This window comes from Oncorhynchus gorbuscha, linkage group LG02 (assembly GCF_021184085.1).
Source record: "Oncorhynchus gorbuscha isolate QuinsamMale2020 ecotype Even-year linkage group LG02, OgorEven_v1.0, whole genome shotgun sequence".
NCBI classification, from domain to species: domain Eukaryota; kingdom Metazoa; phylum Chordata; class Actinopteri; order Salmoniformes; family Salmonidae; genus Oncorhynchus; species Oncorhynchus gorbuscha.
Window position 1 is genome coordinate 15,171,573 of NC_060174.1, and position 27,259 is coordinate 15,198,831.

The 27,259-nt window shown below is 44.3% G+C and overlaps 1 protein-coding gene across 3 annotated transcripts in view; it reads left to right on the plus strand.

The window, feature by feature from the left end:
* The window catches only part of LOC123997633 (rab GTPase-activating protein 1-like), a 146,725-nt gene that overhangs the window by 62,062 nt on the left and 57,404 nt on the right, over positions 1–27,259 (plus strand). For all 3 annotated transcript variants that reach the window (XM_046302070.1, XM_046302079.1, XM_046302088.1), the window contains one exon: positions 26,795–26,908. In XM_046302070.1, the coding sequence (XP_046158026.1) occupies positions 26,795–26,908 (114 nt within the window). The remainder of the gene's footprint in view (positions 1–26,794; positions 26,909–27,259) is intronic.

The following is a 27,259-nucleotide window of genomic DNA, read 5'->3' on the forward strand; positions in this document are numbered from 1 at the left end:
CCCCGTCCGCGCACACATCCCCACACCTCCACAGGGCAGGGGCCAACCTCAGAGAGATGGACACATAGAAAAAGAGAAACTGAGAAAACATTAGTCTAGAAAAATAGAGAAAGGCAGAGCAAAAGAGCGATAGAGAGAGACTAAACATAGGAGACAAAATTATGGAGAGAGAGATTGGCTATCCAGCATTTGTAAACACAATGTAGTTGTATTCCATATTTCTTATTCTTTGTTGCTATGGTCATGTGTACTGCCTTGTGTGCATTAGTCTGTCCAGGCTTAGTCCACCTGAGATTTAGCAGTATGCTGGGTTGGAGTGAAGAACCAGAGGGAATGAAGGAGGGAGAGCGAAAAAACAAGAGCTTCTCCTATGTCACAATCTATCGATCAATCACTCAATGACCACCACTATACCTCAGATAGACAAACTCTGTGTCCACCCTCATCCTCCATAGGGGCGTCTATTGCGCGTTCTGATATTTGACTGTTTTGTATTCTGTGTATTACTAGGTACTATTACTGCACTGTAGGAGATAGGAACACAATGGTTTCTACACTTGCGATAACATCTGCAAATCTGTGTACGCAACCAATAAACTTGATTTGATTTTTAATACAAACGTTATTACATTAAATCATGAATTAACAACCTATAAATACCACAAGACAGACGAGCAGCCCGCGGCCCTCATGGCAGTGTTTCACATGATAATACAACCAGCACTCTGTATTAGGTCGTTGATTAGCAGCCCTCAGGCGTCGTCAGTAAGGCCAGTGTCACGACGGTGGTATTTACACAGGGAATGGGGGATGTTTTCCCTCGCTGTTTTGTCTCCCAGATTGGCTTGAAAAGAACTGTGTTTTCTATTTATTCTCACATGAGCACAGACACACGCACGCATGCACGCACGCTTTCACACAGCTGTCCTGTCCAGGTTAGCATTAGAGCACCACCAGGGACTAGAATTGGCCGTGAGTGCTTTATCCTTTTGCCACACCCCCATAATATAATACTCACTACAAAACGGCTTCAACACATACAGAATCATTCGGAGATGGGTTTTGTGTGTGTGATGTTGCGTACACGGCCATCTTTTTTCTCTCTCCAGAATAGTCTCATCTCCCCCTATTTTTCCCCTCTCCACACAAAACAGAGTACAGTGAGTTCACTGGTTAGAAATGGAACAGGGGGATTGCTTATCATTGTGGTCTACATCTCCTCTCTCAGGTGTCCACTGTTAGACCAGCTGAAAAGGAGGAAGATGAGCTCCAGAAGTTCTCTTCTGCTGGGGGAGAGGAGGATGAGGGGGGAGGATGTGGGGGGAGGGGGAGGTGGGGGTGGGGGGAGAGGAGTGGAGGGGATGTGGGGGGAGGGGGAGAGGAGTGGAGGGGATGTGGGGGAGGGGGAGGTGGAGGGAGAGGAGTGGAGGGGAGGTGGGGGGAGAGGAGAGGAGGGAGGAGGAGGGGGGAGAGGGGAGGGAGGGGGGGAGAGGAGAGGAGGTGAGGTGGGGAGGGGAGAGGAGGGGGAGGGAGGAGGAGGGGGAGAGGAGAGGAGGTGGGGAGGGGAGAGGAGAGGAGGTGGGGAGAGGAGAGGAGGTGGGGAGGGGAGAGGAGGTGAGGTGGGAGGGGAGAGGAGGTGAGGTGGGGAGAGGAGAGGAGGAGTGGGGGAGGAGAGGAGAGGAGGTGGGGGAGGAGAGGAGAGGAGGTGGGGGAGGAGAGGGGAGGTGGTGGGGGGAGGAGAGGAGAGGAGGTGGGGGGAGGAGAGGAGGAGGAGGTGGGGGAGGAGAGGAGGGAGGAGGGGGGAGGGGGGGAGGTGAGGAGAGGGAGGAGGTGAGGGGTGGGAGGTGGGGGAGGAGGTGGGGGGAGGAGAGGTGAGGGAGGTGGGGAGAGGAGAGGGAGGAGAGGAGAGGAGAGGAGGGTGAGGTGAGGAGGAGGTGCGGGGGGAGGAGGAAAGGAGGGGTAGAGGAGGAGGAGGAGGTGGGCATTTTGAGGGAGGAAGGGAAAGGATTGGGAAGTGTAATATAGGCTGCTGAGATGCAGATAAGAGAAAAATAGTGTGTATTCTATTATTATACAGAAGCTTAACTGTTTTCTTGGGAGTTTTTTTTGTAGCTGTTTATTTAGTTGAAAGGACAACAAATGGTGTGATTGGTTATGTTAATGTCATTAGTTTCATTGGAATGGCGGTGTTTTGATGAGGGCTACAGAGCACATCTATCAAAGCCCCTGTCTGATTTGTTCAGATAAAATTATCTTTGCGTTGTCATGGATACCAAGAGAGGATGATCAACACGTGAATGTTTTGGAATTAGTTAGGTTGGGATCGTGGTAGTTGTATATTATTTACCTCACTTGCTTTGGCAATGTTAACACGTTTCCCATGCCAATAAAGCCCCTTGAATTGAATTGTATTGAATAGTTGGGATCGTGCTTGTTGGGATCGTGTGTGCTGGACTGTATGTGTAGCATCCAGTATTTTGAGTATGTACAGGTACATCAATCAAAAATGAGAAACAATGTATAGGACTCATTGAACACGACCCACGTTTCCATATTTTCGTAGGCAAAGAGTGTGTGACTGTTTCCTATCTGCAGTGTTTTCCCCCGATTTGCAGCCCCGAACTGCTCTCCCCTAGCAGAAGCCAGCCAACCTTGCGTCATCTGACTCTGGCCATTGTTTTCCTGTGAAAAGCCCAGCCAAGGGGGATCATGTGTCCCAGGGCCAGAAATAGCCCCCAGCCATGGAATAACCAACTAATGTCATTAGGAGGCTGAACAAACAGGTTATGAAGGCCCAAGGGAGCGAAAGAAAGGGAGCGAGAGAGGGGATGGAGGAAGAGTGAAAATTCAGTGGCCGCCTCCTTAAGGAGTTGACTGAGTTTTAGCATCGTTTAATCAGCCAACAAGTGGCTGCTTTGGAGGAGTGCAGTAACCGCCTCCCCTGGGGAGAGCGACAGCGTGTTTGTCTAGACTTTGGTCTCTAGTGAAGAGAGAACTTTCACTGCAGCCTTGGAGCACATAATAGGATAGTCTGTCTGGGTTTGTGTGTGGGCAACTGAACATGCACAAGCGTGTGTGTGTGTGTGTGTGTTACGTCAATAATAATGACTGCAGACACTGGCTGCACAGATTGTGTGTTTGTCTTACAGTATCTTCCTCTTTTGGACTTGGCTGGTAGGTGTCACTGTGTGTGCGCGTGCGCCAATGTCTTCCTCTTGTGGGTTTCAGTGTGTGTGTGTGTGTGTGTGTGTGTGTGTGTGTGTGTGTGTGTGTGTGTGTGTGTGTGTGTGTGTGTGTGTGTGTGTGTGTGTGTGTGTGTGTGTGTGTGCGCACAATATCTTCCTCTCGTAGGTGTCACTGTGTGTGTGTGCTCACGCAACAATATCTTCCTCTCGTAGGTGTCACTGTGTGTGTGTGCTCACGCCAATATCTTCCTCTCGTATGTGTCACTGTGTGTGTGTGTGCTCGCGCCAATATCTTCCTCTCGTATGTGTCACTGTGTGTGTGTGTGCTCGCGCCAATATCTTCCTCTGGTAGGTTTCAGTGTCTGTGTGTGCTCGCGCCAATATCTTCCTCTGGTAGGTTTCAGTGTCTGTGTGTGCTCGCGCCAATATCTTCCTCTGGTAGGTTTCAGTGTGTCTGTGTGTGTGCTCGCGCCAATATCTTCCTCTGGTAGGTTTCAGTGTCTGTGTGTGTGTGTGCTCGCGCCAATATCTTCCTCTGGTAGGTTTCAGTGTGTCTGTGTGTGTGCTCGCGCCAATATCTGCCTCTGGTAGGTTTCAGTGTGTGTGTGTGCTCGCGCCAATATCTTCCTCTGGTAGGTTTCTCTCTCTGTGTGTGTGTGTGTGTGTGTGTGTGTGTGTGTGTGTGTGTGTGTGTGTGTGTGTGTGTGTGTGTGCTCACGCCAATATCTTCCTCTGGTAGGTTTCAGTGTCTGTGTGTGTGTGTGCTCGCGCCAATATCTTCCTCTCGTAGGTTTCAGTGTCTGTGTGTGCTCGCGCCAATATCTTCCTCTCGTAGGTGTCACTGTGTGTGTGTGTGCTCGCACCAATATTTTCCTCTGGTAGGTTTCAGTGTGTCTGTGTGTGTGCTCGCGCCAATATCTGCCTCTGGTAGGTTTCAGTGTGTGTGTGTGCTCGCGCCAATATCTTCCTCTGGTAGGTTTCAGTGTGTGTGTGTGCTCGCGCCAATATCTTCCTCTGGTAGGTTTCACTGCCTGGTGTTTGTTGTACAGAGATCCTATAAGGCTTGGCAAGTCACTGAGTATCTACGCATTCTGTTTACTGCAGTATAATTGTGTCTGTCCTTTGGTGTTTAAGCATAGTACATCATTTAAGAATAATGCTTTTGTGTCATTATGCATATTAGTGCTCACATGTACCTGAAACAAGGAGATAAGTGTGATTGTGTGTTCATGCGATCCTACCCAACGCATGCATAATTCGCATGCGTTTCTAATTGTATAATTCAAGGCTGCATCTCTACTCGTTGTTTGAGCCCGAAAACCCCTTTTTCTTTGCAGACGGCAGTCAGTGTAGGCTTTGGTTTGGTCACAACTGGGGCTGTGCCACAAAGGGTCAAATGGAGCCTGTGGGTGCATCCCTAATGGCACTGTATTCCCTATATAGTGCACTAGTTTGGACCATTGTCCCTGGTCAAAGGCACTACATAGAGAATAAGGTGCCATTCTGAATACACACTTTATACATTTTATTTTAAGAACTCATTTCACACCTAATGACACCCAGCAAAGAAAGGAGGTGACAGAGAAATGAGGAGAGGTAGCAGAGGGTGATCTCCACTTTTATCTCTACAATTATACTGAAGGCTGCCGTGTGTGTGTGTGTGTGTGTGTGTGTGTGTGTGTGTGTGTGTGTGTGTGTGTGTGTGTGTGTGTGTGTGTGTGTGTGTGTGTGTGTGTGTGTGTGTGTGTGTGTGTGTGTGTGTGTGTGTGTGTGTGTGTGTGTGTGTGTGTGTGTGTGTGTGTGTGTGTGTGTGCATACCTACTGAATATGTGTAATATGGAGAATTGATGGTTCAGCATTCTGTCTCCAGCGACGTTTCAGCATGGTCTCCAGCGCTTCCTTACAGCAGCCCAAAACTGAAGTAGGGTAGCTATGGCAACTCTGAACCGCACTCTGCAAGGAAAGAGGTTTTTGAGAGTTTATTTGAAGTTTTAAAATAGGGCGCAATTAACATGCGTATTTGTGCCGCTCAGAAATAGCTGGGTTGTTATTCATTCATGGAAGCATTTATTTGGAGGATGTTTGTCTGCTATACACCGTAAATATAACTCCAAGAAAGGTACAATGGAGTGGAGAGCGTTAAACGGCCATTTAGAATGTTGTCCTATCTTGAACATTCATACAGATGTACCGCAGAGGGTCTGGAGCCTGCTACTGGGAGGTGGAGTGGGGAAAGGCTTATATACTGTAGCGGTCTCTTATGAAGGGTTCAGCAGGAAAGACGGTGATGAGAGTTTGTTTGGACATAATGCGCAATCCTGGTCTTTAATCTGCTCTGACTCAAGTTGCTCTTTCTACCACAATGATATAAACTAAAGGTCTATCCGAGACCCGGTCCGGGTCCAAAATACAAACTTTCCCCTCTTGTCAGGGTCGGGTCCACATTTACGCAAGTATTCAGAGCCTTTACTCCGTACTTTGCTAAAGCACCGTTGGCAGCGATTACAGCCTGGAGTCTTCTTGGGTATGACGCTACAAGCTTGGCACACCTGTATCTGGGGAGTTTCTCCCATTCCTCTCTGCAGATCCTCAACCTGTCAGGTTGGATGGGGAGCGTCGCTGCACCTCTATGTTCAGGTCTCTCCAGTGATGTTCAAGTCTGGCCTCTGGCAGGGTTGTTGTCCTGTTGGAAGGGGAACCTTTGCCCCAGTCCGAGATCCTGAGTGCTCTGGAGCTGGTTTTCATCAAAGATCTCTCTGTACTTTACTCCCTTCATCTTTGCCTCAATCCTGACTAGTCTTCCAGTCCCTCCCGGCTGAAAAACATCCCCACAGCGTGATGCTCTCTCCACCATGCTTCACCGTAGGGATGATTCCGGATTTCATCCCGACGTGAGGCTTGGAATTCAGGCCAAAGAGTTCAATCTTGGTTTAATCAGACCAGAGAATGTTGTTCCTTATGGTCGGAGAGTTCTTTAGGTGCCTTTTGGCAAACTCCAAGCAGGTTGTCATGTGCCTTTTACTGAGGAGTGGCTTACGTCTGGCCACTCTACCATAAAGGTCTGATTGGTGGAGTGCTGCAGAGATGGTTGTCCTTCTGGAAGTTTCTTCAATCTCCACAGAGGAACTCTGGAGCTCTGTCAGAGTGAACATGGTTCTTGCTCTGACATGCACTGTCAACTGTGGGACATTATATAGACAGAACCCACCGTTGACAGATCATGTCCACTCAATTGAATTTACCACAGGACAGGTGGACTCAAGTTGTAGAAACATCTCAAGGATGATCAATGGAAACAGGATCCACTTGAGCTCAATTTTGTGTCTCATTGCGAAGGGTCTAAATACTTACGTAAATAAGCTGTGTTGTTTAAAATTTTTATTTTATTTTAAATTCTTTTGCATTATGGGGTAGTGTGTGTGGATTGATTCTATACCTTTTTCTGCAGTTTTAGAATAAGGCTGTAACGTAACAAAATTCTGAAAGTCAAGGGGTCCTAATACTTTTTGAATGCACTGTATGTCCTTGAACCGATTATTTTAAAATCTCACACAGAAGTAGTTTATAAGGGATAATTGAGATGCGAATGGCAGCCTGCAGTACCCCGGTCAGGCTTCATCTTGAGTTACTCAATGAGAGGGGGTAGCACTAAGTTGGCTGGACATCCTGGAGAAGCTCAAACTGTGCATGTTATGTCCCCATTGGTCGCCATCTTTACCAACTTCTTCATTGCGCTATTTAGTCTTGACATAGGAATGAATGGTCATTGGAATGAATGGTCAGTCATTGACTTGGAGCACAAGGCAGGAGCTCCTTCGAAAGGTTGCTTGATCAAATCCCCGAGCTGACAAGGTAAAAATCTGTTGTTTTGCCCCTGAGCAAGGCAGTTGACCCACTGTTCCCTGGGTGCCGATGACGTGGATGTAGATTAAGGCAGCCCCCCACACCTCTCTGATTCAGAGTTAACTGGGTTAAATGCGGAATACACATTTCAGTTGAATGCATTCAGTTGTACAACTGACTAGGTATCCCCCTTTCCTTCTACAGCGTCTCCGACACAATGACCCTCCTGTATGGAGCCCAGACCGCATTCGTTCAGGTCCTCTTTGCTGCTGTTGGATTTTAACGTGGCCTACTAGATTCTTCTAATATACTGACATTGACACGGATAAGAATATTTGTTTTTTCAGATGCTTCAAATAATTGCATCTAGTGATATTTTTGAAAATATTTTCTTAGTTTATTAAATGCTATTATGGCTTTTCTTGCTGTAGGTAAATAATTATGTGCTTTTGAAAATAATATTGCCCATGTCTGTCTGATTTTTTGTGTGTTAGTGCTGAAATAATAAAAACACAAGGCCTACTTCAGCACAGCAGTCTCCCTCTGACTGTCTTGTCAAACGTGCTTTGAAACCTTCACTGTGCGTGTCTGTACTGGAGGTAGTGTTGTCACGATATCATTTTGACTTCCATACCATCATGATACTTGATACCACAAAAAAAAAAGTGTATTAGTTTAGTGGTAGAATGGCACTTGATCCAGACAAATAAACTTAGCTACTGCTTTGTTTAAAAGAAAATGACCAACCATTTTTGAAGACAGCCATGTATACAGATGACTATCCATTTAGGACTTATTTTATTGGCAACTGCTAGGATTACATTTTATTTTACTGGTCATCGAAATTTGCATAGGAGAAGCCATCTCTTATTTTATAAAAGTATACGCTGTCTCTTTAAAAATGTAATGATGTCATTCTTCTTGTGGCCGAATGTGGCTGTGGAATCAGACTTTGTGGCTACGGAGAAAGGGACACAACCCATGTCCTCTGGTATAAACACAATATCAGGTGCCTCTGGGGGGGTGCACTTTATCTGGTGCCTCGTACCACCAGTCTGGCCACATTCCTATCCTGCTCCAGCACCATGCATCACTCTGAGTCAGCGGCGCCAAGTGCACTCCACTTGGAATGGGCCTGCAGTTTCAAACTAATTCGAATGCACTGCCACTCATTGGCCATCAATGTCAACACGGAGACAGATGAGTTTGCAATCTGTCAAGAAGACCAGATGTTGTTCCACCCGAGGGACATCACCCAAAATTCCTGGCCACGACAATAGGACAAATGTCACTGATTTTAAAAACGGAATGCCATCGTCTGAATATCAGCAGAATATATTACGGTGGCCTGGGGGAGAAGTGATACATGGAGATCCAGGTGGGCCAAGAGGGATGTCACGTGTTGCCGTCTGGTTTGTCTCTTTAGGCACTGCCCAGAGTACCAAGAAGTGAAGAATGCAAACCCTCTCTCTCTCAATGCTATAAATGACTGTGTTCAAGACGGTTGCTTGTGAGGTCTGTAGATGCACTGTGTTTTCTCCCCACGACACACTTAATAACAGGCCTTCAGCGCGATCACACACAGCGCCACACATGCATAATTCATGAACAAGATTAATCTGTCTCTACTCTGGCAATGCTTGAAAGGCACCCCACCTCACCTTTCCTTCCCACTCGCCCCTCTTTCCCCTTCTCTCACCCACTTCCATCTCTCCCTCTCACCTTTTATTTGGTTGGTCCTCTAAGGTTGGACTGTGTGATCATGCTAATGCAGCTGTTTGTCCATTTTAATTATGGGCTGCTTTGAGTGTTAGATTTTACCCAGGGAAGAAATAGGCCTAGTAATATTCCTTCTGTCAGTCACCTGACTTTACTCTTCTCTGTCTCGTCTGTCTGTCTTTCTGTCTGTCTCTCTGTGTCTGGTTCTCTCGCTCTCTCTCTTTCTGTCAATTCAATTCAAGGGGCTTTATTGGCATGGGAAACGTGTTAACATTGCCAAAGCAAGTGAGGTAGATAATATACAAAACTGAAATAAACAATATAAATTAACAGTAAACATTACACATACAGAAGTTTCAAAACAATAAAGACATTACAAATGTCATATATATATATATATATATATATATATATATATATATATATATATATAGTGCCTTGCGAAAGTATTCGGCCCCCTTGAACTTTGCGACCTTTTGCCACATTTCAGGCTTCAAACATAAAGATATAAAACTGTATTTTTTGTGGAGAATCAACAACAAGTGGGACGACATTTATTGGATATTTCAAACTTTTTTAACAAATCAAAAACTGAAAAATTGGGCGTGCAAAATTATTCAGCCCCTTTACTTTCAGTGCAGCGAACGCTCTCCAGAAGTTCAGGGAGGATCTCCGAATGATCCAATGTTGACCTGAATGACTAATGATGATAAATACAATCCACCTGTGTGTAATCTAGTCTCCGTATAAATGCACCTGCACTGTGATAGTCTCAGAGGTCCTTTAAAAGCGCAGAGAGCATCATGAAGAACAAGGAACACACCAGGCAGGTCCGAGATACTGTTGTGAAGAAGTTTAAAGCCGGATTTGGATACAAAAATATTTCCCAAGCTTTAAACATCCCAAGGAGCACTGTGCAAGCGATAATATTGAAATGGAAGGAGTATCAGACCACTGCAAATCTACCAAGACCTGGCCGTCCCTCTAAACTTTCAGCTCATACAAGGAGAAGACTGATCAGAGATGCAGCCAAGAGGCCCATGATCACTCTGGATGAACTGCAGAGATCTACAGCTGAGGTGGCAGACTCTGTCCATAGGACAACAATCAGTCGTATATTGCACAAATCTGGCCTTTATGGAAGAGTGGCAAGAAGAAAGCCATTTCTTAAAGATATCCATAAAAAGTGTCGTTTAAAGTTTGCCACAAGCCACCTGGGAGACACACCAAACATGTGGAAGAAGGTGCTCTGGTTAGATGAAACCAAAATTGAACTTTTTGGCAACAATGCAAAACGTTAAGTTTGGCGTAAAAGCAACACAGCTCATCACCCTGAACAAACCATCCCCACTGTCAAACATGGTGGTGGCAGCATCATGGTTTGGGCCTGCTTTTCTTCAGCAGGGACAGGGAAGATGGTTAAAATTGATGGGAAGATGGATGGAGCCAAATACAGGACCATTCTGGAAGAAAACCTGATGGAGTCTGCAAAAGACCTGAGACTGGGACGGAGATTTGTCTTCCAACAAGACAATGATCCAAAACATAAAGCAAAATCTACAGTGGAATGGTTCAATAATAAACATATCCAGGTGTTAGAATGGCCAAGTCAAAGTCCAGACCTGAATACAATCGAGAATCTGTGGAAAGAACTGAAAACTGCTGTTCACAAATGCTCTCCATCCAACCTCACTGAGCTCGAGCTGTTTTGCAAGGAGGAATGGGAAAAAATTTCAGTCTCTCGATGTGCAAAACTGATAGAGACTTACCCCAAGCGGATTACAGCTGTAATCGCAGCAAAAGGTGGCGCTACAAAGTATTAACTTAAGGGGGCTGAATAATTTTGCATGCCCAATTTTTCAGTTTTTGATTTGTTAAAAAAGTTTGAAATATCCAATAAATGTCATTCCACTTTGTGATTGTGTCCCACTTGTTGTTGATTCTTCACAAAAAATACAGTTTTATATCTTTATGTTTGAAGCCTGAAATGTGGCAAAAGGTCGCAAAGTTCAAGGGGGCCGAATACTTTCGCAAGGCACTGTATATTACTGCTCAAAAAATAAAGGGAACACTTAAACAACACAATGTAACTCCAAGTCAATCACACTTCTGTGAAATCAAACTGTCCACTTAGGAAGCAACACTAATTGACAATAAATTTCACATGCTGTTGTGCAAATGGAATAGACAACATGTGGAAATTATAGGCATTTAGCAAGACACCCCGAATAAAGGAGTGGTTCTGCAGGTGGTGACCACAGACCACTTCTCAGTGCCTATGCTTCCTGGCTGATGTTTTGGTCAATTTTGAATGCTGGCGGTGCTTTCACTCTAGTGGTAGCTTGAGACGGAGTTTACAACCCACACAAGTGGCTCAGGTAGTGCAGCTCATCCAGGATGGCACATCAATGCGAGCTGTGGCAAGGTTTGCTGTGTCTGTCAACGTAGTGTCGAGAGCATGGAGGCGCTACCAGGAGACAGGCCAGTACATCAGGAGACGTGGAGGAGCAGGAGGAGCACTGCCAGAGCCCTGCAAAATGACCTCCAGCAGGCCACAAATGAGCTGGATTGCTTGTCTTTCCAACTAGTTATTTTTTGTTAGTGCTCATTATCATCATTTGATAGCATGATTCCATGCTGGTAATAGATGCCCAATGGGCTTTTTTGCACTTTTATGACCCACTTGTGTACTAAGCCAGTAATACCATAAATATGGTTTTATATATATATATGTATGTGTATATGTGTGTATGTGTATATGTATGTATGTGTATGTGTATATGTATGTATGTGTATGTGTATATGTATGTATGTGTATGTGTATATGTATGTATGTGTATGTGTATATGTATATGTATGTATGTGTATATGTGTATGTATATATATATATATATGTGTATGTATATATGTGTGTGTGTGTGTGTGTGTATATATATATATATATATATATATATATATATATATATATATATATATATATATATATATATATATATATATATATATATATGAGAGAGAGACGGAGAGAGAGGGAGACGGGTGCAAAAAAGCCCATTGGGCATCTATTACCAGAATGCTAACAAACTTAGCACAAGTACTAGAGAATTTCCATAGAAGCTGCTAGCAAATTTTGATAATGAGCACAAACAAGAAATAACTAATTGGAAAGACAAGCAATCCAACTCATTACCAGTCAAGCGTTTGGACACCTACTTATTCTAGGGTTTTTATTTTATTTTAACTATTTTCTACATTGTAGAATAATAGTGGAGACATCAAAACTATGAAATAACACATTTGGAATCATGTAGTAACCAACAAAGTGTTAAACAAATCAAAATATATTTGTTATTCTTCATAGTAACCTCACTTTGCCTTGATGACAGCTTTGCACACTCTTGACATTCTCTCAACCAGCTTCATGAGGTATTTACCTGGAATGCATCTCAATTAACAGGTGTGCCTTGTTCATTTGTGGAATTGATTTCCTTAATGCGTTTGAGCCAATCAGTTGTGTTGTGACATGGTAGGGGTGGTATACAGAACATAGCCCTAGTTGGTAAAAGACCAAGTCAATGTTATGGCAAGAACAGCTCCAATAAGCAAAGAGAAACGAATGTCCATCGTTACTTTAACACATGAAGTTCAGTCAACATTTCAATAACTCTTCAAATGCAGTCGCAAAAACCATCAAGGAAAACCCAGAGTTACCTCTGCTGCAGAGGATAAGTTCATTAGAGCAACTCAGATTGCAGCCCAAATATATGCTTCACAGAGTTCAAGTAACAGACACATCTCAGCATCAACTGTTCAGAAGAGACTGTGTGAATCAGGCCTTCATTGTAGAATTGCTTCAAAGAAACCACTACTAAAGGACACCAATAAGAAGAGGAGACTTGCTTGGTCCAAGAAACACGATCAATGGGCATTAGAAATGTGTCCTTTGGTCTGATGAGTCCAAGTTTGAGGTTTCCTGTTCCAACCACCGTGTCAACGAGGAGTAGGTGAACGGATGATCTCTGCATGTGTGGTTCCCACCGTGAAGCATGGAGCAGTGTGCGAGTGCTTTGCTTGTGACACTGTCAGTGATTTATTTAGAATTCAAGGCAAACTTAACCATTATGGCTACCACAGCACTCTGCAGCGATACACCATCCCATCTGATTTGCACTTAGTCCCACTATCATTTCTTTTTCAACAGGACAATGACCCAACACACCTCCAAGCTGTGTAAGAGCTTTTTGACCAAATAGAGTGATGGAGTGCTGCATCAGATGACTTGGCATCCACAATCATCCAACCTCAACTCAATTAAGATGGTTTGGGATGAGTTGGAAAAGCAGCCAACAAGTCCTCAGCATATGTGAGAACTCTTTCAAGACTGTTGGAACAGCATTCCTCATGAATCTGGTTGAGAGAATGCCAAGAGTGTGCAAAGCTGTCATCAAGGCAAAGGGTGGCTACTTTGAAGAATCTCCAAATATAAAATATATTTTTATATTTATAACACTTTTGTTTACTACATGATTCCATATGTGTTATTTCATAGTTTTGATGTCTTAGTATTATTTTACAATTTAGAAAATAGTCAAAATAAAGAAAAACCCTTGAATGAGTATGTATGTATGTACAAACTTTGACTGGTACTGTACATTTGGTTGAATTCAACGTTAAACATTTTTTAAAATTTAAATTGGGTTGAGATTGGTGGGGAAAAAACGATTCCCTTGTGTTGATGGCTTTTTGCAAATCCAATCCTTTTTTCTGGTTCATTCAACGTCATCACATTTAATGTTTTTGTTTAAATGACGTGGAAAGTTTTTGCCCAGTGTGATATCAGCGTTGCCAGCCTTTTATAGTGGAGAAAGAAAATGGGACACCTTTGTTTCACACCTTTTTTTGAGAGACAACCCCTAAAGGGACAGTTGATGAACTGAGGGGACGGGAGTAAATAAGTGAGAATGGGAGAACATAGACACTTGATATTAACGTTTTAACTTCTGGCTGTGCCACTCATTGTGATGGTAATGCATTTGACTGTACCTCATGACTTCCATGGCTGTTTCCAATCCAACCACTCCTTTCAGATTCTGACCCAAGAGAACTTTCCCTGGAGGCGTGCCAAGGTTTAGTCCCCAGACAGAGATGCTCTCTGACACACCATGCTGCCTGTTCATCTGAGGCACTGCTCTCCAGCGTGGTGCACTACACCGGCTTTGCTCGCTCTCAATCGGGGGGGTGGTTGTGATGAGCACTTTGGCATCCCCCTGCGATCTGGGTCATGCCGCAGCAGGGTGGTCTGCTGGTGACAGGGCTGTTCCACTCAGCCGGGTGTGAGGATGGGTGAAGACATGCCCATCTGTCTGCCTCAGTCATACTCTCGTCCTCGACCAGGCTACAAGAGACTCCCGGCAATGTTCTATTCGATACACCATAGGATACAACAGTACTGAGAACTTTCTGAATAGTTCTAGAAGCATGCTTTGTGTGTTAAGTGGGACATATGTTGGGCGGGGGATACCTAACTGCACCCATCAGCAGTGTGTCAGGCCATTTCGTTCCAAAGCGTTCACAAATAGGCAGGACAAGTTAGTCACACTTGCTCATTGCAACTTGTCTGATAACTGGATGCACATATTTCTTAATACCCAGCTGGCTACCCAGGAACTTTTGGATCAACTTTTTCTGTGTCTAATGTGCAGTGCACCCACATCAGCCCAGAGTAAGGGGATCTGTCTCCATAAGCACAATGCAGCTAGCTGTCTGGCTTACTGTTTCTATCTGAGTCTCTCCACAGGATGCTAGCATCACTTGTCAGCCGGGATCTCGCTCCACACTGATTGGACTGGCCGTCAGGTTGGGCTTAAAGGGCTCTGACTGCTTCTTCTCCTGTCTGCGTCTCAGCCCACACGCAGCCCCAGCTCAGAAGGTTTAGAGAAGCATCACTGCACCCCAGTAGGGGCGTCTGAAACCCTCATTACATAAACCTTGTTTAAGGGTCTGCTCGACCAAGGCTTTGATGGTCCCCTGTGGCCTGATGTAAGTATGTTCATGGTCAAGTAAATAATCTCCTATTTACTCTGAGGAGTACCTATTCAACAGTTTGACAACAGCCGTTGGACCTTTTTGTTTGATTCCAGCACTAGAACACCTGATTCACCTCGTCAACCAATCGTTAAGCCTTTGCTTAGCGGAAACACACGTGCTAGTGCAGGAATAGAACAATCGTGCAATAACTGCAACAGTTTTCCAGAGAGATGGATTAGACCAGATGATAGCATAGCAACACAGATCCACAACCAGCCTGTGTGGAACCTTCCAGCAGGGCTTTAAGTGATCCACTGGTGTGCCGCAGAGGTGAGCCCACCTCAGATCAATGGGCTTGAAGGTCATCGGTTTTGTCTTTCTCTTCTGACAGGGTCCAGCAGTAGCTTGTTGACTGGGCCTTGGCCAACACAAACAGCTGGGCTCGATCCGTCAACACGTATAGAAAACTCCAAGTCAGACTAGCTTCGAATTAGCCTTAGTAATTATGCCAGTAAAATGAATGACAGTGAGAGGACATGCGGCATCGCATATTGACCCCCCTCGCTCTGATTCTTCTTCGCTTGTTTGACTGAGGCAGGCTTCCTTCACAGATGTTTGTGACTAAATGACCATTTGGATTCCCTCTGCTTATGTATGGAGCCTATTTGTCAGGAACCATGGGCTTTACGACACCGCGCCACATATGAGATCCATTTTCTTACATACAGAAAGAGAGAGAAGGACAAATGGAGTAAGAGAGAGATGGCTAGACAGTGGAGCAGAGCAAGATCCGATCCATTGCACTATTAACTAGTGACTGTGCCTGGATTGCAGCATAGATGACTGTTCTTTCCAAACACACAACCCAGCCCTCCTCGGGGCAGCATTTGACTCGTATTTATTTAATTCAGTGTAATGGTGTTTGAGTTGAGTATAATTTCCAGCCTGTATCTCGTGTTTAACACCTTTTTCAAACACTATTAGTATCAGCATCTCCAGTTACTGGCGCTGACCTCAGTATACCCGGCTGTGTACTACCCAATTCCCCGTTGCATCTTGCCCGAGGTGTGAGCGGAATTCAAGGTTTGCACCGGAGTGACTTAGTTACCGCCAGCTCTGGTTGCAGGGTGAGCTTGTTAGGGAATGAGGCGATTGGTGTGGGAGTGTTAGCTTGACTTGGCAAAATCATCACTTTATTTTGGGGTGCTAAATGGGTTACCTGCCTGTGTTGCTCGCGGGGAAGAGTAATGCCTTGTCTGCCAACAGGCCCCCCCCACACACACACACCCTCCCTTTTTATCTACAGACAGTTACTCTAAAGAGAGCCGGGGCACTAGCAAGACTACATTACACACACACACACACACACACACACACACACACACACACACACACACACACACACACACACACACACACACACACACACACACACACACACACACCCTCCCTTGTTATCTACAGACAGTTACCCCAAAGAGAGCCGGGGGACTAGCAAGACTACATTACACACACACACACACACACACACACACACACACACACACACACACACACACACACACACACACACACACACACACACACACACACACACACACACACACACACACACACACACACACACACACCCTTTTTATCTACAGACAGTTACTCCAAAGAGAGCCGGGGGACTAGCAAGACTACGACACACACACACACACACACACACACACACACACACACACACACACACACACACACACACACACACACACACACACACACACACACACACACACACACACACACACACACACACACACACACACACACACTCTGACCTTATCCTGCTTCAGTTGTTTTGTTGAATCCCTGCATATGTATTATATTTATCATAACATGCTGTGGTTCATGGGGATGTTGAATCCCTGCATATGTATTATATTATGTATCATAACATGCTGTGGTTCATGGGGATGTTGAATCCCTGCATATGTATTATATTATGTATCATAACATGCTATGGTTCATGGGGATTCTGACCTACATTTACATTTTACATTTAAGTCATTTAGCAGACGCTCTTATCCAGAGCGACTTACAAATTGGTGCATTCACCTTATGACATCCAGTGGAACAGCCACTTTACAATAGTGCATCTAAATATTTTAAGGGGGGGGGGGGGTGAGAAGGATTACTTTATCCTATCCTAGGTATTCCTTAAAGAGGTGGGGTTTCAGGTGTCTCCGGAAGGTGGTGATTGACTCCGCTGTCCTGGCGTCGTGAGGGAGTTTGTTCCACCATTGGGGAGCCAGAGCAGCGAACAGTTTTGACTGGGCTGAGCGGGAACTGAACTTCCTCAGTGGTAGGGAGGCGAGCAGGCCAGAGGTGGATGAACGCAGTGCCCTTATTTGGGTGTAGGGCCTGATCAGAGCCTGGAGGTACTGAGGTGACGTTCCCCTCACAGCTCCGTAGGCAAGCACCATGGTCTTGTAGCGGATGCGAGCTTCAACTGGAAGCCAGTGGAGAGAACGGAGGAGCGGGGTGACGTGAGAGAACTTGGGAAGGTTGAACACTAGACGGGCTGCGGCGTTCTGGATGAGTTGTAGGGGTTTAATGGCACAGGCAGGGAGCCCAGCCAACAGCGAGTTGCAGTAATCCAGACGGGAGATGACAAGTGCCTGGATTAGGACCTGCGCCGCTTGCTGTGTGAGGCAGGGTCGTACTCTGCGGATGTTGTAGAGCATGAACCTACAGGAACGGGCCACCGCCTTGATGTTGGTTGAGAACGACAGGGTGTTGTCCAGGATCACACCAAGGTTCTTAGCGCTCTGGGAGGAGGACACAATGGAGTTGTCAACCGTGATGGCGAGATCATGGAACGGGCAGTCCTTCCCCGGGAGGAAGAGCAGCTCCGTCTTGCCGAGGTTCAGCTTGAGGTGGTGATCCGTCATCCACACTGATATGTCTGCCAGACATGCAGAGATGCGATTCGCCACCTGGTCATCAGAAAGGGGAAAGGAGAAGATTAATTGTGTGTCGTCTGCATAGCAATGATAGGAGAGACCATGTGAGGTTATGACAGAGCCAAGTGACTTGGTGTATAGCGAGAATAGGAGAGGGCCTAGAACAGAGCCCTGGGGGACACCAGTGGTGAGAGCGCGTGGTGAGGAGACAGATTCTCGCCACACCACCTGGTAGGAGCGACCTGTCAGGTAGGACGCAATCCAAGCGTGGGCCGCGCCGGAGATGCCCAACTCGGAGAGGGTGGAAAGGAGGATCTGATGGTTCACAGTATCGAAGGCAGCCGATAGGTCTAGAAGGATGAGAGCAGAGGAGAGAGAGTTAGCTTTAGCGGTGCTGAGCGCCTCCGTGATACAGAGAAGAGCAGTCTCAGTTGAATGACTAGTCTTGAAACCTGACTGATTTGGATCAAGAAGGTCATTCTGAGAGAGATAGCGGGAGAGCTGACCAAGGACGGCACGTTCAAGAGTTTTGGAGAGAAAAGAAAGAAGGGATACTGGTCTGTAGTTGTTGACATCGGATGGATCGAGTGTAGGTTTTTTCAGAAGGGGTGCAACTCTCGCTCTCTTGAAGACAGAAGGGACGTAGCCAGCGGTCAAGGGTAAGTTGATGAGCGAGGTGAGGTAAGGGAGAAGGTCTCCGGAAATGGTCTGGAGAAGAGAGGAGGGGATAGGGTCGAGCGGGCAGGTTGTTGGGCGGCCGGCCGTCACAAGACGCGAGATTTCATCTGGAGAGAGAGGGGAGAAAGAGGTCAGAGCACAGGGTAGGGCAGTGTGAGCAGAACCAGCGGTGTCGTTTGACTTAGCAAACGAGGATCGGATGTCGTCGACCTTTTCAAAATGGTTGACGAAGTCATCTGCAGAGAGGGAGGAGGGGGGGGAGGGGGCGGCGGATTCAGGAGGGAGGAGAAGGTGGCAAAGAGCTTCCTAGGGTTAGAGGCAGATGCTTGGAATTTAGCGTGGTAGAAAGTGGCTTTAGCAGCAGAGACAGAGGAGGAAAATGTAGAGAGGAGGGAGTGAAAGGATGCCAGGTCCGCAGGGAGGCGAGTTTTCCTCCATTTCCGCTCGGCTGCCCGGAGCCATGTTCTGTGAGCTCGCAATGAGTCATCGAGCCACGGAGCGGGAGGGGAGGACCGAGCCGGCCTGGAGGATAGGGGACATAGAGAGTCAAGGGATGCAGAGAGGGAGGAGAGGAGGGTTGAGGAGGCAGAATCAGGAGATAGGTGGGAGAAGGTTTGAGCGGAGGGAAGAGATGATAGGATGGAAGAGGAGAGAGTAGCGGGGGAGAGAGAGCGAAGGTTGGGACGGCGCGATACCATCCGAGTAGGGGCAGTGTGGGAGGTGTTGGATGAGAGCGAGAGGGAAAAGGATACAAGGCAGTGGTCGGAGACTTGGAGGGGAGTTGCAATGAGGTTAGTGGAAGAACAGCAACTAGTAAAGATGAGGTCGAGCATATTGCCTGCCATGTGAGTAGGGGGGAAGGTGAGAGGGTGAGGTCAAAAGAGGAGAGGAGTGGAAAGAAGGAGGCAGAGAGGAAAGAGTCAAAGGTAGACGTGGGGAGGTTAAAGTCGCCCAGAACTGTGAGAGGTGAGCCGTCCTCAGGAAAGGAGCTTATCAAGGCATCAAGCTAATATAATAATAATATATGCCATTTAGCAGACGCTTTTATCCAAAGCGACTTACAGTCATGTGTGCATACATTCTACGTATGGGTGGTCCCGGGGATCGAACCCACTACCCTGGCGTTACAAGCGCCATGCTCTACCAACTGAGCTACACAGGACCACTGATGAACTCTCCGAGGGAACCTGGAGGGCGATAAATGATAAGGATGTTAAGCTTGAAAGGGCTAGTAACTGTGACAGCATGGAATTCAAAGGAGGCGATAGACAGATGGGTAAGGGGAGAAAGAGAGAATGACCACTTGGGAGAGATGAGGATCCCGGTGCCACCACCCCGCTGACCAGACGCTCTCGGGGTGTGCGAGAACACGTGGGCGGACGAAGAGAGAGCAGTAGGAGTAGCAGTGTTGTCTGTGGTGATCCATGTTTCCGTCAGTGCCAAGAAGTCGAGGGACTGGAGGGAGGCATAGGCTGAGATGAACTCTGCCTTGTTGACCGCAGATTGGCAGTTCCAGAGGCTACCGGAGACCTGGAACTCCACGTGGGTCGTGCGCGCTGGGACCACCAGAGTAGGGTTTGTATGGTCTGTGCAGAGAGGAGAGAACAGGGATAAACAGACACATAGTTGACAGGCTACAGAAGAGGCTACGCTAATGCAAAGGAGATTGGAATGACAAGTGGACTACACGTCTCGAATGTTCAGAAAGTTAAGCTACGTAGCAAGAATCTTATTGACTAAAATGATTAAATGATACAGTACTGCTGAAGTAGGCCAGCTGGCAGTGGGTGCGTTGTTGACACTACACTAATCAAGTCGTTCCGTTGAGTGTAATAGTTTCTGCAGTGTTGCTATTCGGGGGCTAGCAGGCTAGCTAGCAGTGTTGTTTACGTTACGTTGCGTTAAAAGAACGACAATAGATGGCTAGCGAACCTAGAAAATCGCTCTAGACTACACAATTATCTTTGATACAAAGACGGCTATGTAGCTAGCTAAGTAGCTAGCTACGATCAAACAAATCAAACCGTTGTACTGTAATGAAATGAAGTGAAAATGTGATACTACCTGTGAATGCGACCGGGTAGTTGAGTTCTATACAGAAGACGTTGGCTAGCGTTGGCTAGCTAGCAGAGTCACCTACGTTAAGGACGACAAATAGCTGGCTAGCTAACCTCGGTAAATTAAGATAATCACTCTAAGACTACACACTCTAAACCTAAACAACACAATTATCTTGGATACGATGATACGAAGACAGCAAAGACAGCTATGTAGCTAGCTAACACAATATATATATAGCCTACACCTTCACAATGAATCCATGTAATATAGCCTACACCATCTCAATGAATCCATGTAATATAGCCTACACCATCACAATGAATCCATGTAATATAGCCTACACCTTCACAATGAATCCATGTAATATAGCCTACACCTTCACAATAAATCCATTATTTATTTTAGATAGGTCTAAAGAAGCATGATATGAAAAAAATGTAGTCTATTTCAGAAGAACAGAATAGCATACTCTGTGTTGTCATGATCTGACTATGAACTAGTGTATCCCAAAGCTATTTGGCATTTAGCAGACAAGATTTGCTTAGAATTCCATGGCATTATTTTATAGTTTGAAGAATACAATTGAACAAAGCTGAATAAAATAGAAAGGATATTTTCTTCAAACGATTTGAGGGAATACGTACATACGGCTATTCTGTGTTGAGAACTAGGTATTCCTTTATGCTTAATTTAGAGAGATTAATGTGACTTAAGTTCTACAAACGTTGGGCTATATGTTTTGATTTTTAATACGTTGTAAGGCTGCAACTCTAATGATGATTTGGAAAAAAGTAGCTTGAAAGGCATGAGCTCTGCTTTTGTTTTTTTTTGCACAGGCTGTACACAATACATCAGTCTCTCATTCACAATTTGACAAGCACTTGATAATGCCTAGAATTTCACAGCAGCATCCCCTTTGTGTGGCCGTAATGCACCCTAAAAAGAATACATGCCTTTTGCGGCCTTCCCCCTGAGTGCTGTGCCCGTGATTGGGTCTTTCTCACAGGCTACAAGTGAAGACAGACGCATCAGGGAACTCAACTGCATACATCCTTATCCAATTCCAAGTTTCATATTGAAGATATTGGAAGAACGGTCCACAATTACTTTTCGTCAGCCAACAAGATGTGTAGGCCTAACAAACAGCAAAAGCACTAGCCTATGTTATTCTACTAACCCCCATAGTACAAAAGTTAATCTATTCTGTGTGAAAAATACATATTCCAAACATAGTCTGGGACACTTGAGGGATGCAATGTGGCTGACACAACAGATCTGAACATTTAGTTTAAAATGTTGATAAACTATTAGACTATTTCTTAACATTATAAGCTATACGCGCAAATATTCAATTAGTGGAAAACACCAATATCAAAAGTTAGTTTGGCCACTTTAGTTGTGATACAAACCTTATCAAAACATATAGGCCTAAGGGCTAGGCTACATGAGGTGTGATACTAACCTTATTAAAACATATAGGCCTATGGGCTAGACTACATGAGGTGTGCGATTATGATTCGAAAAAGGCGCAAAAAAAGGCATGGTTTCTTATGCTGGGCATCAATAACAAGTGATAATATACAGTTGAAGTCGGAAGTTTACATACACCTTAGCCAAATACATTTAAACTCAGTTTTTCACAATTCCTGACATTTAATCATAGTAAAGATTCCCTGTCTTAGGTCAGTTAGTAGCACCACTTTATTTTAAGAATGTGAAATGTCAGAATAATAGTATCGAGAATTAATTATTTCAGATTTTATTTATTTTATCACATTCCCTGTGGGTCAGAAGTTTACATACACTCAATTAGTATTTGGTTGCATTAAGTAAAAGGCTAATATTGTCACCCATCAGACTATTCTTGATTTAATCTTGTCTTTACATATAATAAATAAAATGTGTGAGATTTGTTTTGATTTAGAATGGACCATTATTGTGTACCTGGCTGCGGGGAAAAAATGTAATCTATGCACTTAAATTAAGATTGGAGGACACTTTTTGCGTGGTTCATTTCATGCCAGCCAGGTAGGCTATTGTCCTGTTGTAAATATAAGCAATGTGCTTAATATTAGAAAAGTTGATAAATAAATCTAGTAGGCCTAGTCTACTATAGTACGCTGATGGAATCCTCCTCTTTTTAGTAGAGCCCATCACTTTTTCTCACGCTATTGCATAGCCTATAGAAATGTGTGTTTTTCATTAGATTACATTTGTATTGATATCAGAGTGATTAGAGGGTTCTGAAATTGACACCCTTGCTAAAGATGAGCAATAATGACTGTATAAAATAAAACATTCAAATACTGAGCTGTATTGTATGCTCAAATAAATGGGGAAATTATTTTATTGCTCAGAGATTTTGTTGAACAACAATTCTTCTCAATAAGGTAGTGGTTGAAATTATTGACACCTTTTTAAAGATTCTTATAAATATAGTAGTCAACAGTTTTTAATGCGCTGTCCCATATTACTTCTACAGTAATGTAGATGCTACCATTATTGCACATCATCTTAAATGAATCGCGAATAATGATGAGTGAGAAGGTAAGTGTCAAATATCATACCCCCCAAGACATGCTAACCTCCCCTGTTATAAGTAATGTCTTGGGTTATTACCTTTTAACCCACTGTAATTTTCTCCCTCATCATTATTCAGGATTAATTCAGGATTATCTGTAATCATGGTAGCATCCACATTCATGTAGATTGTGTTTAGAAACATTCTTATTTATAATATAAGTGTCTCCCAAAAATACAGTACATTATTTAACATGAATTTCTATTCGGCACAAAATAATCTGAAACGCAACCAAGACGAACTGCAAATGCGTCCAGCAAGTATGTATCGTTACAAGCTTGATGGTAGTTATTGTGTGCTAGGAATATGGGACCAAATACTAAACATTTATCTATGTATAATCATCTTTAGGGGTGTATCGTTACAAGCTTGATGGTAGTCATTGTGTGCTAGGAATATGGGACCAAATACTAAACATTTATCTATTTATAATCATCTTTAGGGGTGTACATTTTTACCCCTACCTTTTTGAGAAGAAAAAAATATTACATGTTAAACAAACTCTTTCTTTGAGCAATTGTATTAGTGTAGAATAATAGAATTAAATTTTATTGAGCGTACAATATAGCTCATTATTTAAGTGGGCTTATTTTATGCAGTCATTATTGTTCATCTTTATCAAGGGTGGCAATAATGTTGACTCCACTGTACATACGCAGACAAACACACATTGCCAATGTCATTGACCAATACACACACACACACACACACACACACACACACACACACACACACACACACACACACACACACACACACACACACACACACACACACACACACACACACACACACACACACACACACACACACACACACACACACACACACACACACACACACACACACACACACACACACACACAAATCCTTGCTCATACATTCTGCCTTCTCTCCCTTTTCATCTTTGTTCCTTTGAGTGCAGTGTGACAACAAGCCAGTGGCACGGAGCAGAGACGCCAAGGACATTGTATCAGAGAACTGGCTCATCTGAAGAAGTAGAGAGGAAACCTAGCCTTATTTACTGGCTTTAGGTGACTAATGGCGCCTTAAATTAGTAGTGACGTGCCGTTCATTTAATCAAACTGTTTACAATTGGCCCTGTCAACGAGATTCCTCCAGACCCAGATTGATGTTGCCATGGTACTGCGCTTTTTATTAATTATTAGACTGGTTAGAGTGTTGTGGAAAGGGGGACTGTTCAGAGAGTATGTGTGCACATGTTCATGCTGTTATCTATGGTATTGTTATACTTTTATCTTCATATTCTCAAGACATGCCAAGACACATTGCACGAAGAAACATCCATGGCTTTTGCTCTAGTAATGGACGAATATAAAACGGTTAGTTCCAACCCACCCATAATGCGTTGTGTGTCGTACCACCTCGTTTCCAATCTCGTTAAGCATTACAGGTTGTCATGTGCCAAGCTGGCAGCAGCAGCCACAGTCAAACCCTACCACGGTCTGTTGTTTGCTGCCTTAAATGAATCCGTTGCTCCCTAAGCTGTTCTTAGGCTATTGGCTACTAGCTACGCACATCCAATTAGTATTAGCTGGACAGAATCATAACAAAACAAGGCCTATGTCATAGTAGTGTGTTATAACCCACTCCTATTTGAGGCGGACACTGCTGTTGCACATATCTGTTATTTCAGTATGATATTTGAGCAACACTTTACTTAAAACCTGACGGTACTGTATAATGCTTTATAAACATGTATGAGCTGTTATATAATGTTTTAGAATACAGCGTTATACGGCTGTATAAAGCACCCCACCTTTTCCTACAGTACAGCTTCAATTCATCAGGGTATGGACTCTACAAGATGTCGAAAGCGTTCCACACGGATACTGGCCCATGTTGACTCCAATGCTTCCCAAAGTTGTCAAGTTGGCTGGATGTCCTTTGGGTGGGGTACCATTAATACACACTGGAAATTGTTGAGCTTCAAAAAGCCAGCAGCGTTGCAGTTCTTGACACAAACTGGTGCGCCTGGCACCGACTACCATACCCCGTTCAAAGGCATTTACTCTCTGAATGGCATATATAGTGGGGCAAAAAAGGTATTTAGTCAGCCACCAATAGTTCTCCTACTTAAAAAGATGAGAGGCCTGTAATTTTCATCATAGGTACACTTCAACTATGACAGACAAAATGGGGGAAAAAAATCCAGAAAATTACATTGTAGGATTTTTTATGAATTTATTTGCAAATTATGGTGGAAAATAAGTAGTTGGTTAATAACAACAGTTTATCTCAATACATTGTTATATACCCTTTGTTGGCAATGACAAAGGTCAAACGTTTTCTGTAAGTCTTCACAAGGTTTTCACACACTGTTGCTGGTATTTCGGCCCATTCCTCTATGCAGATCTCCTCTAGAGCAATTCATTTTGTCTGTCATAGTTGAAGTGTACCTATGATGAAAATTACAGGCCTCATCTTTTTAAGTGGGAGAACTTGCACAATGGGGGCTGACTAAATACTTTTGTCGCACTGTATACACGATCCATGTCTCAATGAAATCCTTCTTTAATCTGTCTCCTCCCCTTCATCTACACTGATTGAAGTGGATTTAACAAGTGACATCAATACGGGATCATAGCTTTCACCTGTATTCACCTGGTCAGTCTGTCATGAAAAGAGCAGGTGTTCTTAATGTTTTGTACACTCAGTGTATATCTATTTATATCTCTGTCTCTCATTCTCCCCCTCCCCTCTTTATTCGGCTGTAGACCTGTAGTCAAGGTCAACTTCCACCTAATGTGAGCTGAATGGCATGTTAGCCTGTGTGTTGATGCTCATGCCAGACTCCATTGCACACAATTAACCCCATTATACACAATTGAGTGTCATCTACTTTGGTGCATTTTGTTTTGACTCGTGCGCCTCTCAAAATCGCAAAGGCTGGCAGTTCCTCTTCTGTGATACACGTGAACTAGAAAGAGACCAAATGAGAACAACCGTGTATTTTCACTTTCTATCGCGCACGCTGTCACTCTCACACACACACACACACACACACACACACACACACACACACACACACACACACACACACACACACACACACACACACACACACACACACACACACACACACACACACACACACACACACACACACACACACACACACACACACACACACACACCAGTCAGAGCCGTCAGAGTGCCGGGCCTGTTTTATCTGCAGCTCACAGTTGTTAGCGTGAGAATGCCAGGCTGCCAGTCATCCTGGAGGAAGTGCTGTGCTGCAGATTAGAAAGCCCAGGCAGCAGCTGAGTGGAATGGGACATCACCAGGCGCTCACACAGAATATGCTCTGAAAACCAGAAAATATCATTTTCTTTCTCCTTCTGGGCTTTGTCTGTCTCTCACTTTCTCTCTCTGTCTCCCTCTAGTCTACTGACTTTAACATGTTGGGTGGTGTTGTTCCTCTAAATATGTTTCCTTAGGCATACTATAGCTATTTGAATAATGCAAGGATGTGTAGTGAAGTTGTATGGTGTATTGATAAAATGTCCAATTATATACATTTCTCTCTGACTATAGGTTGTGTTGCTTGTAGGTATTGAAACACTGGAATAGCTATTTATAGTCTGTTGGAAATGATCTTGTTCGTACATGCCTGTATGAACACAGTATAGTGGTGTGTTCACACAGAATCACATTTCATATTTATAGTTGCATTTGTATATAGAGTAGAACAGTCACATGTCTTACACAGCCCTTGTTTTGTATTGCAGGACTCTGCTCAGGACGGAGTGATCACCAGAGACATCCACCGCACCTTCCCCGCTCACGACTACTTCAAAGACACGGACGGAGACGGACAGGACTCCCTCTACAAGATCTGTAAGGTACGGATGGATGACACACTGGTGATCGACGTTTATGAAAGCATGTACACTCCCTACCTATTTATTTGGACAGTGAAGCTAAAACTTTTAATTTGGTGCTCTACTCCAGCATTTTGGATTTGAGATCAAATGTTTTTAATTTGTATGTATGAAAAAACTCTCAAATTAAAGGTGACATTCTGTACTGTCGCTTCATACGAAACGCTTGATCTCAACCCCAAAATGCTTGAGTATAGATCAAAGTTAAATAGTTTTAGCTTCAGTGTTCAAAGTAATGTGTAGAGTGTAGCTGTCAGAATTAATTTGTATTTCTGTATCACTAAAACTATTGTTCGATGACTTGCGGGAGCA